This window comes from Lolium rigidum, chromosome 1 (genome assembly GCF_022539505.1).
Source record: "Lolium rigidum isolate FL_2022 chromosome 1, APGP_CSIRO_Lrig_0.1, whole genome shotgun sequence".
In the NCBI taxonomy this organism is placed as follows: Eukaryota; Viridiplantae; Streptophyta; class Magnoliopsida; order Poales; family Poaceae; genus Lolium; species Lolium rigidum.
In genome coordinates this window covers 58,998,979-59,011,210 of record NC_061508.1, presented here as the reverse complement: position 1 = coordinate 59,011,210, position 12,232 = coordinate 58,998,979, and the positions used below count along the sequence as shown (strand labels likewise).

At 44.9% G+C, this 12,232-nt stretch overlaps 1 protein-coding gene and 1 pseudogene across 1 annotated transcript; both read right to left on the bottom strand.

The window, feature by feature from the left end:
• Window positions 1-326: 326 nt before the first annotated feature.
• On the bottom strand, window positions 327-7,509 carry LOC124708462 (agamous-like MADS-box protein AGL28). The gene is made up of 2 exons (XM_047240148.1): window positions 6,972-7,509; window positions 327-340 (listed from the first exon to the last, which is right to left on the bottom strand). The coding sequence occupies exons 1-2, from the start codon at window positions 7,492-7,494 to the stop codon at window positions 327-329; spliced, it is 537 nt and encodes a 178-aa protein (XP_047096104.1). The 5' UTR covers window positions 7,495-7,509.
• Window positions 7,510-9,068: 1,559 nt separating this feature from the next.
• Window positions 9,069-11,611, bottom strand: LOC124708454 (annotated as a pseudogene).
• Window positions 11,612-12,232: the final 621 nt, after the last annotated feature.

Here is a 12,232-nt window from a genome sequence, read left to right as displayed (position 1 = left end):
GCAAAAAAAGCATACAATCAGCAGTACACTTACATCTTGCGAAAAGCATTGTCTCTTCTTGGGTGTAGAGAATTCACTAAGAGGAAGCATCCTAGAATTAATCTCTGAAAAAGAGTTGGCATCACTTAATTCTGTCATTCCCAAGCTATTGACTGAGTCTGCAAAATAAATAAAAGACTGAGCTGAAGCACACATGATTATCATGAAGAACCAGAAATATTGGCACTATTGACACCAAAAAACTTACCTGAGATAGTTGGTACGGTACGCGGATTGGCCGGGCATGCAAGGATTGGTGATGGTGAGGTTGCACTGGTCCCCTCCATTTAGAAGAACAATTCTGCATTAGTTTCATATCAGTAACAGTGACAAGTAAAATCCAATGAATTCTTTTTCTCTTTTCCTATCGTGAGTACAAAACAAGACACATGCCAAGAACCGGATCATGTCTAAAGGTAATGCATTCATATTAGAGAAGGTTCCTGAACCACTTAACTGACCGTATTACATACCATAAAGCATCAAAATCAGATTAAAAATAAGTTGATTTCACTACATGGTGGAAACTAGGAAGAAATACATGGTGCCATAAAAGAAGATTCCTGCCATCGGTGTATACACTTCGCGTCCTAATTATTGCATGGTAATTTAGGTGAATTAACATGTTCTTCTACAGAAACCAAGAAGTGAAGAAAAATAGAAGAACATAGGCATATCTGAATATTTCTCATACCAAAGAGCATAATGTAATGCAGCAAAGTTTTCTCTTCATTTCATTATCAGAACTGGTATAAAAATAGTTACAAATATTACTCCCTCCATTTGTATTTAATTGACCTTAATTAGAACCACTGCTACTTCATTTGTGATGTGTTCATGCGTCAGTTAAAACCGAGCAGAGGTCGTAGTTACTACTGTGAGTGAAAACGACATAACGCAATATTGTGTAGTTTCCTTTTGAATCCTTGTCGGAGAATGTAAAATATTAGTAGCAGGGCCCAAATTAGATAAGGAACTCAACAGATTTCAGGAAAAAGCACAACGAACCGTGGGCGATTTTGTGGCACCTTCCCAAGCTCGCTTGACGAGCTGCAGCCACCGTCGCTAGGCCTCCATTGCCGCCGCACGAGAGAGGGGAAGAAGGAAGGAATGTCGTTGTCTCCGTCGGTACACGCCGGCACAGGATGGGGAACGGCGGAACGCCGCTACCGCCGTCGGCTTCGCCTGGACTGGAGGTGGATTTGGGAACTAGGGCTGAACAGAGCGCGTGGGGATGGAAGGATACAGAACCGAAATATGGAGTAGAACGGGGTGTTTGATGCAAAAATGTTCCACCAGATCTAAAAGCCCGATCTGTGCCACAGATTTCACATCAAATGGTCCAGAATACTCGATCCTTCGATCGCACGTTATGCCCAGATCTCATACAAGTGCCCCCCGTGATTTTTTGTCAGCAAGATGCCCCAAGGGTGCCTCTTTTACGTGGAGGAGTATTATGCATGGCAGGGATCTCCTAAAGGAAGGTTTGTTATGGCGAATTGGCAATGGCTCGCGGATTGATGTTTGGAAGGATAACTGGATCCCGAGGTCGGGGCTGAAACGTCCACTGGGACATAAGCCAAATACCTCGGTTCAAAGGGTGGACGAGCTTCTTTTACCCGAGGGTGCGGGCTGGGACGTGGCCAAGCTGACATTGTTCAGATTCCCGTGGGTAGAGCCGGATCAGACGATTATATTGCTTGGAACAACACCAAAAACGGGGTCTTTAGTGTCAAGTCGGCATATCATTTGAAGACACATCTGAAAGCCTTGAGCATTGGGAGGGAAAGCTCATCACTAAGTTGTGATGAACACAAGGGGTGGCTGGCTTTGTGGGCTGCTGAGGTCCCGTGTAAGGCCAAAATTCACACCTGGAGACTCATTAAAAATGGATTAGCTGTCGGAGTCGAGCTAGAGCGACATAAGATTAAGGATGGAGTCAAGTGCGTGATCTGTTACAGGGATGAATCGTTGCTTCATAGATTCTGGCGTTGCCCCCACTCGGTGAGGACCTGGGAACAGGTTCGTGATCAGATGGTTCTGCCACTCCATGCTCCTCCTGCTGAAACTGTTCGGCGAACTGAAATGTAGGGTTGACTTGTGGACTAGATATGCAAGCTTGATGAGAGGGAACTAGCAATTGGCATTATGACTATCTACCAGTTATGGCTAGCCAGGAACAAGGCTCGAGAGGAGATCTCTATTGAGGACCCGGCTGCTATTGCGAGGCGCTCGATTTATCTGGTGGATGAGTGGCATAGTCTCAAAACCTCGCAACCACTGCGGCCTTCGAGATCAGCGGAGCACTGGCTCCCTCCCGATGAAGGGTGGTGTAAAGCTAATGCCGATGGTTCTTTCCGCACAAGTTCTGAAGTTGGCGGTACGGGCGTGGTTCTGCGTGATCATCATGGGGGTTTCCTCGCTCGCGAATGCCATTTTTTGCCCTCTGTATCTGATCCTGAGAGAGCCGAGCTGATTGCTTGCAAAAGAGCTCTGGCGCTAGCCAAGGGACATGGTTGAGAGAAGGTGTGCCTGGATGATTGTATAGGTGTTGTCATCAAGCTGAGAAGCAAGGAGATGGATCGATCTATTCATTGTCCCCTCGTTGAGGAGGTAAAGTCTCTGCTGAAGGGCTTTGTGGCACTTGATCAGACATGCCTGTAGATCGTGTAACGGCGTAGCACATTTGTTAGCTAAACATGGTTGTGACAATAATGTGTGTAACTTCTGGTTGGTTTCCTCACCGGATTTCGTTGTAGAACTATTGGCATCTGAGTATGTCGGTTGATTAATACATACGCGGCAAGTTTTCTAAAAAAAATACAAAAAAAATCAAGCATCCCTTGAAATGGAAATAGTGGTATTTAGTCTCTGGGAGGCGAATGATCTCCGGTGAACTATACCAGCATTACAATAATTTTAAAATATAAAAAATCAACATAAATGTCCACGGTTTCATCTGCATGCAAAGTTTCAGGAAAAAAGATATATTTTGCCATCTCCGTGAAGACATATACCAAAAGCTCTTAAACAATGCAATTTTGAAAGCACTAGTCCACAAGACTTATCTTTTATATCGGAAAATTTATATGTACCTGCCCATAGGGCATGGACATGTGTGCATGTGTATTCCTTCATGTTTGATATATGCTTATCACATAAGGGTTTAACTTATCTTCTTATGTTTCCAAAGCATGATCATGCATTAAACATGATGAACTCATTCTTTTACTTCAACTTCTTAGGGTTTATGATCATTACCCAATTTGTAATGATCAATGGTTTGGCTTCCTAAGGTATCACTAATGAAATAGGGATATCACCTCCAATATCAGGTGTTCGTTTGAAGCACTAGAGTATAAACCTTCTCTTTTATTATCTTGGATGTACATGACTATGGTTAGAATCTATAACCTCTCTCACTTCTCAATGCATTGAAACAACCTAGCTAGGGCTCTATTGAAGAGTTGATGATATGATCATCTAAAGATATGGTTGCCTAGGAATTCTACCTTGTTATCTTCTGTAGCTTGTTCTTCAGGAAATCCGATAAACCTGCATCTTGTGGCATGCCTCCACCTCCTAGCTGCTTCATCTTGGCCCTATCTAATGTATGGAGTGGCTCTATGTGTTGGTTTCCTTGTATCATGCTACAAGATGGTCAAATGGCTAACATATGGGGTTCCTTTTATAGGCTTGATCAAGCTCTAGTATGATGACACATAGGTGGGTGACTCTTGTTTTGATTTGATGAGTAAGGTGCTTGGTTGTCATGCTCTCATCCATAGCAATCCTATTAGCATGATGTGGCATAGCTTAGCAGGCAAGCTATGTAGATATTTTCATCCTATGTGGCATGGATATTATCCTCTTGGATAGCCAAGTGGCATTTATTACTAAATGTCTTGTGGATGGTTTTATTATTATGGACGAGGCACTATATCATGTGTGATTGTCTCCATATTATAGTTGTGCTCAAAATGTCAAAGATAAAGGTTATACCCCAATTTTGAATGGTGATACTTGATTTAACCAAGGCATGATCATATGAGTTTCAAAATACTCATAGTTAGTTTTATTCAAATAGTTTGAACTCTAATTCGTAATGTAAACAAATTTAGTTTTGTAGTATTCCATATATTTAATAACTTATGATTTAAATAAGAATGTGTGGCTTTTATGCACTTTAGACCTTGTGGTTTACCATATTTGGTAATAAGTTTAGAAGTGAATTAAATTACACACAAAGGTAGTTGGTAAACTTTTAAGTGTTAATAAGTTAGAGCTTGATTCTTAAATAATGTGTTGCTATTTTAATTTATGTGCCATTTGATCTAACCCATAGATCAAATCATCTCTACCCAAAACAAGGTTTTAGCAAAGATTACATTGAGGTTTATAGTGCTTGACTTGATGAGCTACTTCAGTTCCATCAAGTCAAGTGAAACTTCAGTTACTGTGACGAGTTTTATTTGAAAGCGCGGAAATTCTCCAGATTTTCTATGCATGAATCCAATGCACACATTTGTATTATCTCTTTTTCTAGCCTCTAAACCTGGGATGTTACAATCTTCCTTAGCGGTGTTCCAAGAAAGAAGGTGAACTACTACTATATCTCTATTTTTGTCTCTTTTTCTAAGGGACAATTCTCACCTTGCCCTCCTGTTCTATCCTTGATGCTTGTCTCCTCTCTCTTCCTGACCATGGTCCTCCTTTTATGCTACCAATGGGATACCACAGTGGATAGAGCTAGTAGACAAAGGCTATACATGTGGGTTGGTCCCATCATGATATCATCCCTCACTAAAAGGATGGGTCTTCGACCAATCCTAGCTTCCTGTGAAACCTCACGAATCTTTGTCTTCTCTTTTCCTCTCAGGTTTCATCCTTATTAGGCCATCAGGATACTAGGTGGGGCCTCTTGCGTCGGCCTTGGGGTAGGCCTCCCACTTTCGGGTAGTCGGTAGTTGTGTCCTCGACTATGGCTCGTATGGATCTATTTGTTGCATAGTCTTTTTCATGCTTTGATCCAGGCCAGCAGGATGCGTATATATCATTCAGATTCCAAAGTAATCATGGCTTACTCACTTCTGATGCAATCCTTCCCGGGGCCGAAGTTTCCAGTCGGGTGTCGCGAGGCCCATGGTGTGGCTCTCTTCGGCAGGCAGGCCGCGCTTTACGGGCCACATAGTCGATTTGGAGGACCCTGGCTTCCCCAGTGATAACACCACACTTTTCTTACTATGTTTTGTAGGGATATTGAACTACGCCTTGAGGTACATATATAATGTTCTCGAGGTGAGTAAAAAATTTCAAATGCCTTTCTATATTAATTAGTATGCATACTGTATTTGGTGCTAATTGATGTTTTGCATCTTGGATAAACAATATATCCTCTAAACTTTGGTTGAATTATTATGGACAGGTTGTGGTATACCATAAAAAAGAAATCCTTAGTATGAGACTCAAAAGTAGATGTTTCTTTTTTGTGCTCGTAGTTGTGTATATACGATGATAATGATTTGTGCATGTGCACCATTCATTGTATCTTCGTAGCATGACTATTCACACTCCAGCAATCACCAAATATCATCTTGTTCACAACACAAATCAAGTTTATCAACAATTATAGTTGAAATTAAAGGATGCAACATATGGGATGGTCGTCAAATATTTGTAAGGTTTCTATTGTTGAAATTAGCAAGCAAAGCTAACACCATGCATTAAAAAGGAAGACGGTTTACTATATAAGCATGGATATTTTTCTCACTGGATCTCTTCTATGTTGGTAACGGTGCATATAACATATTAATAGAGAATTTAGGCAGTCTTAATCTCTTTAGAGCTTTGTTCTATTTTTAGTTTAATGGTAAGATTTTTCGGAATTATTTGAAAAACTTCAATTTATTCACATGAATCTCATAGTGGATTTTTATTGTCATTTGCAGTCTTCTAATATCTGAATAACTAGTTGATGACCGTCTGTTGAGAGAGAGTTGTACTTCTACTTTCTATTTATTTAACAAGCACAACTCCTACATTCAGTTGATTTAATAATTTTTGTCTAGCAATATGTTAAGAGAGCCATAAATGCATTCCATGTTCCTCCTTCATCTTCAGATGTAAACATCTCAACAATACACATTTTATTTAGCTATAATGAAAACACAAGCTGTGGTAGAAATGAAACAATCTTTATTGCATAAGACTCACAACACACATTATCTTGCCTCAAAGAGTCAGATTTTCCTAATGGAAACATGACTAGATTTTTAGCTATTATATCACTAGAATGGAAGAGTTAACTAGAATCTAAAAAAAGCATCCATATTGTGCCTCAATATCAACATCTTGCCCACTAGAAGAAGACTCCAATGCTGGATTTATTTGTCCACCGTTTCCCATGGATGATTGTCCTACATTGGTACCATTATAGCCCAAGTAAGCATCCAACCCATGTAATCCATTGTTCCATGCCTGATGTGATAGAGGATAACCCCATTGGTCAGAGCCAAACATGTCATCAATGAAAAAATCATCGATACTACAGTTGAGTAATGGTGGGGTGGCCGCAAAACTATGCTCGATTGTTGAGTTGTGGCTTGCGTCGTTTTGTGGTGGCTGCACCATGTTGTAAGAACTTTGGTGGTTTTGAAGGTGTAGATCATGTGGTGGCGGTAGCTCATGTAGTGAATCGGGAATTGGTTGAAGCAGGGAAACCGGTGATGGTGGAGGTTGTAGCATTTGTGGGACCTGAATATGATGAAGTGGTGCCAATATTTGTTCTGGTGGGGATGGTAGTGGAAATGAATGAAACTTGTGTTGGGTAAGATAGTGAGACCACGGCAATAACATCGATGAAGGAGCATTATTGAAAAGATCCAACGATGGGCCTCTTCGTGGTTGCAGGTTTTGGATCATGCTTGGGCCACTGGTATTAGTATTGCAGCCATTATGCAATGGAGGAAGACGTCTTCTAATGTCATCTTGAACCCTCGAGAGGTCATTGAAGAGCCTATCAAGATCTTCAAGACTAAGATCTTCTTCCTTTGAGAACAGAAGTTTTGCCTCCATACCTGGCTTGTCGTCTTGGATCTCCTTCATACGTTGGATGGAGAGTTGGTTTCTCTTACCCTCCTTCATGTTCTCCATGTCCAACCGAGCAACGTTGCCTTGTAGGCGTTCAATTCTTGAAGTTGTCACCCCATTGGTGAATGGAGTTGTTGGTGGATGTCCTAATAGAAAAGCATCAACAATTGGTTTGGTTGATGGCGCCCCAAATGAGTGCATCTTTCCATTGTCCTTCTCAAGGACGATAGCAACCTTAGCACCAGTAAGGACAGAGAGGTCAGCAGCGCCTTTGTACAAACCTCCACGTCTCTTGAAGAAGGTGACATCGCGGTCTTTATCGTTATCAATGTACATGACACCCAACCGCCTCTCCCTCCTCGGCATACTAAGGAAGACAACTAGAAAGCAACTTACTACTAGAAAAAGGTAGAACAAAACTCTACAGAAGACTAAAGATTTATGGGTACTGTTGTCTAAGGACATAATTGTGTGTGGTATGAAGCGATGGACTGCCCTTATAAAGAAGTAAAATATTGTTATGTTATAAAAAAAATTAGGAATGTGCAATTTAATAGATACTATTAATTATTAGCCAATTATTCATATGTGAGTACATTGCATCCTTCTTTGTAACAGCTAATATATCTATTGTAATTTTGATTTCACATCCATATTTAGAACCATTAAAAATATCTTAATACATCAACATCCTTATCTTGACGCATTGAAGCTTTGGCGTGGGAGTTGAATACTCTAAACTATTGCTTCAATGCATAACATTATGGTGGTCAATTTTTTTTTTTATTAATTGCATGCAAATTAATTAATGGTCACAATGATTACATTCAAATATTCTATTACTAGTCATGTCGTAAAAAGGTGATAATTAAATTCATTATCTTTTATTGAAGTATAGAACTTTCTTTGGGCCTTCTAGGCCTTTACTAAAGAGCGCGGCAAGGAAAGAGAAAGGACAAGATAAAACCGATGGGTTGGTGGAGTTGTGTTATTTTTTACGCTGCCATATCATTAATCCGTGGCCTTACCATTTCCACCAATCAGAACTCGCCATCTTTGCCGAGTGTTGCACTCGGTAAAACCTTTTTTTTTATTCTTTTTTCTCTTTTATTTTAGAAATAACCACTTGCAACAAACTTTATATTGAAAATTTTGTGTTTTCCCGCACAACTAGTGCATATAAAATAGCATGATGTCGCTTTTGTGCGGTTCCCCCTCCGGTGTGCTCCCGTTCTTGCAAAATGTCATTTTTCGGGGGTTGAAATAGTTTTTTTGTTAACTAGCTACAAGAAATGCAATCTTCAATGGTATGAAATCTATGCATAAAAATAGAAGAACACTTCCGTACTATGGTTCACATAACTTCTGCGTGGACTAGGTTTCTGGGAATTCATGGTACAATATACGGTGCCTTGCTGATTTCACTGGAAGCAGGGCAAGATTTGAACTAAGCGTCAACTTTTGCTTGTTCTAGATTTTTTACAAAAACAATTTTTAAGTCCACAATGTGTTGTTTTATCACATAATTGTATCGGTTTGGTTCGGTTCCCTCCGGTGTGCATCGCAACACCCTTTCTTGCGAAAAGTCGTTCCACGAGTCCGAATTTAAGCACAATTCACTAAAACATAATCAGGAAAATGGATAAATTTCGCAAGGCGTCGTCTTAGGTGACCTTTTACCCAACAAAAAATTACGAAGTTGGAAAACTATAGTTATTCCAAAAACACCCTTCACAAAATGAGCTACCTCTTACGAGATTCTATGGCTTTTATGGCAAATGAGCTAGGTCATGACCTTCGGCATATCATAGTTTGCCGGAAGAGTTCATATTGCGCACACATCAGTGGGGCTTTAAAATGGGAAGCAATTGTTGCTTTTATGAGTTTTCATTTCCTAGCCATGAAAAACTATTTTTCATTTTCCCAGCGCCGAAATGGGTTCAAGCGCAATCTACAATAGTACGAAACATACACAGAAATATAGAAGACCACTTTCGCACTACAATTCACATACCTGTTGTGCATTCATTTTCTATGATTTCATGATATTTCCTACGGTGTCCTGCCGATTTTGTTGGAAGCAAGCTAGATTTGAACTAAGCATCAACTTTCGCTTGTTCTAGATTTCTTGCAAAAATCATTTTTGGGCCCAATGTGTTATATTATCAGAGGTATGATGTTGGCTTCGCGCGGCTCCAAACCGGGGCCTCACAGCGCCCGTTCTTGCAAAAATTCATGTCATTGCCTAGTATCCATATTTGACACTAGGCAAAGAGGGTCTTTGCCGAGTGTCACCTAAAAATCACTCGGCACAGAGGGTATTTGACGACTGCCATCTAAAAACACTAGGCAAAAGGCAACTTTGCCAAGTTTAATCTAAAAACACTAGGCAAAGATTTTATTTACCGAGCGTTCGTGTTTGACACTCGCCAAATGCTAGAGGTGCCAGTCCGCTCACCAGACGTGTGAATGGACATCCACGCTGCAGCTCCCTTTGCCGATGACACTTGGAAAAGAGACCCTTTGCAGTGTGTTTTCTGTTTGCCGAGTGCATTTTCGTGAGATGAATTTCGTGTATGTCTTCGTTTGGCACTCGGAAAAGAGGCTCTTTGCCGAGTATCTGAGATATGGCACTCAGGGAAGGTCAAAATACTCAACAACCATGTGATTTGCGTTAGTGTTTCATTGAAATAATTTAATATAGAGTGAGAGATGAACAAACTTGAAACTTCGTAAGGTATTGGGCACCTTAAATGTGGGCACAAAATCGGCTCTTGCGCATCTCGCCAACAACATGCTCTTCTACATGCACATTGTGGTCGTGGGGGCATACTAAGACGACGGGGACCACTCTCCTCCTCTCTCCTCCGCTCGCAGATGCCCACCGCGCCGCCAGTCGGATCTCGTTCCTCTGCCACCGCCTCCCCTTATCGGGCCCTCCAAAGTGCGCCGGAGGGCGAGGATGACTCCCCCAGGCGATTCACGATGAGGCTCACGTCCTCGGAAGGCCCTTTGGCCCCAAGAAGTCGTCCGCCGAGAAAGCGCGCTGGAGATGGCCTTGCAGGAGAAGATGGAGCGCAGGTACTTCCTCCCGTATCTGATCCTGGCCTCGCCGGAGGAGCGTGACGCCATGTGCGAGCCCGTTGGCTGGCGGCCGCAAATCCCGCACGATTTGCCACGCCAGATCCGATACTTGGAGGCGAGGATCACGGCGAGGGAGCGCGGCGATGGAATCCCGCCGCCATGAGTCATGTTGGCTCGCTGATGTTCCATGTGCATCGAGATGCGGTGAGGCCTGCCGTGTTCACCGGTGGAGTCGGATCGGATGCGAGGTGCGGATCCTCCGCATTTCCCCATGCGAACCCGTACACTATTTGCTCGCGGGTGGCGAGCGAACGAGGAGGATCCACTACGCCACCATCTCCTGGCAGCCGCGCCTCCTCGATTTCCACTCCACCGTTGAGATCGTCACAGTGGCGCACCAAAAATTAGGCCTGTAGGTGGTCACGGGCCGTCCACGGCGCCGCCAGCCCAGCCCAATTAAAACCTTGAAGCGAACACCCACGGTGAGGGGCAGAAACGAGACGGGCTTCCGCTATGGGTTCACTACCGCCGCCACGCCGCCTCGACGGAACAAGTTCTTCCGGATCGAGACTTCTCCGCTCTCCCTCGCCCCGGTCACCTTCGACGGGCGGCGCGCCATGGCTGGCGAAAGTCCGCCACCTCTCCATCTCGCTCCCTCCCTCCGCCCAAACGGCCGCCTCTCCCTCCCTCCGCCCCCTTCTCCCACCACGACCAAGACCTGTGGGGATCTCCCGGCGGCCGGCGAGGTTCTTGGGTTCCTCAACAGCACGTGTCCGGCGACGTCGGTGTGGTGCTCCACGCATCCGGCGAGGCCGATGGTCTGCCCGGAGACGCGCTGCAGAGCTCCCCTTGGTGCCGGCCTGCTGCACGACGCGGAAGCGAGTGCCGACGATGGCGCGGACGTGGCGGTTGGCGAGGGCCGGGCGGCGCGGCCGCGCACGCGAGCGAGCAGCACCTGCAGGACCCTGGCGAGGACGGCCTCCTCGGAGGCCGGTTTCGGTGACCTCGAAGCGGCAGCCCGTGACGGCGTCCACGACGGCGACCATGGCGTCGGCTACGCCGGGGCCGGGCGCCACGAGGTCGAGCGAGAGGATCTTGTGCAGGGAGGAGAGGGCGGCGCCGGTGATGGGCGCGCCGGTCTCGTCGGAACGCACGACGTCGAGGAAGGGGCGGAGGTAGAGGAGCGGGTCGCCGGCGGGGCAGCGGGTGCCCCGGAGGCCGCGCGGCGGCGGAGGGACTTGAGGCCCGCGATGAGGGGGTGGTCGAGGTACTCGTCGTCGGCGCCGCCGCCGTCGTCCCCGCCGTAGCGGACCCCCGCCCAGCGCACGTTGCGGCGCATGACGGCCAGCACCGTGGCCACCTCGGACGCCACCACGCACGCCATCGCCACCGCCGGCGACGGCGACGCTGCCCTGAGGCCGCCCATGGAGGCGGACCGGAGCGGGGCGCGGCTACGAGGGCATTCGGGAGTGGAATTGGGATTCTGATATGCGTGCGAGGTGAGATCTGATTTCGGTTTGGTCTGATCCCCTCATTCCCCTGTGATACAATTTCGTTTGACTAACGTGCACGAGGTGGGGTTGGCGGACGCCGCTTTGTTCGTGCTAATTAAGCAGGCACAGACGGACGTCCCGCTCAGGTCAGGCGGTCAAAAGTGACCACGTAGCGGACGCCCACGGACATGCCCAGTTACAGGTTGACCAAAAATGGATTTTGTGGCGCATGGGGGGTGCGCCACAGAAACTTCGCCACAAAAATATGGTTTCTGTGGCGCACCGGTTGTGGCGCACGGGTGCTTGGGTGCGCCACAGAAAAGCGTGCGCCACAGAATTGATTTTCAGTGCGCCACAGAATTTGCTTGTATTATACACGATTTTGTGCTGCCTGCTATACACATGCAGTTTATAGACAGCAATATACAGGTTATATACAACAACATACAGAAATAATATAAATAGCATGTACATTGCACATATATAATGTAGACATCATCATCACATTACTTACAGCCTGATCGAGA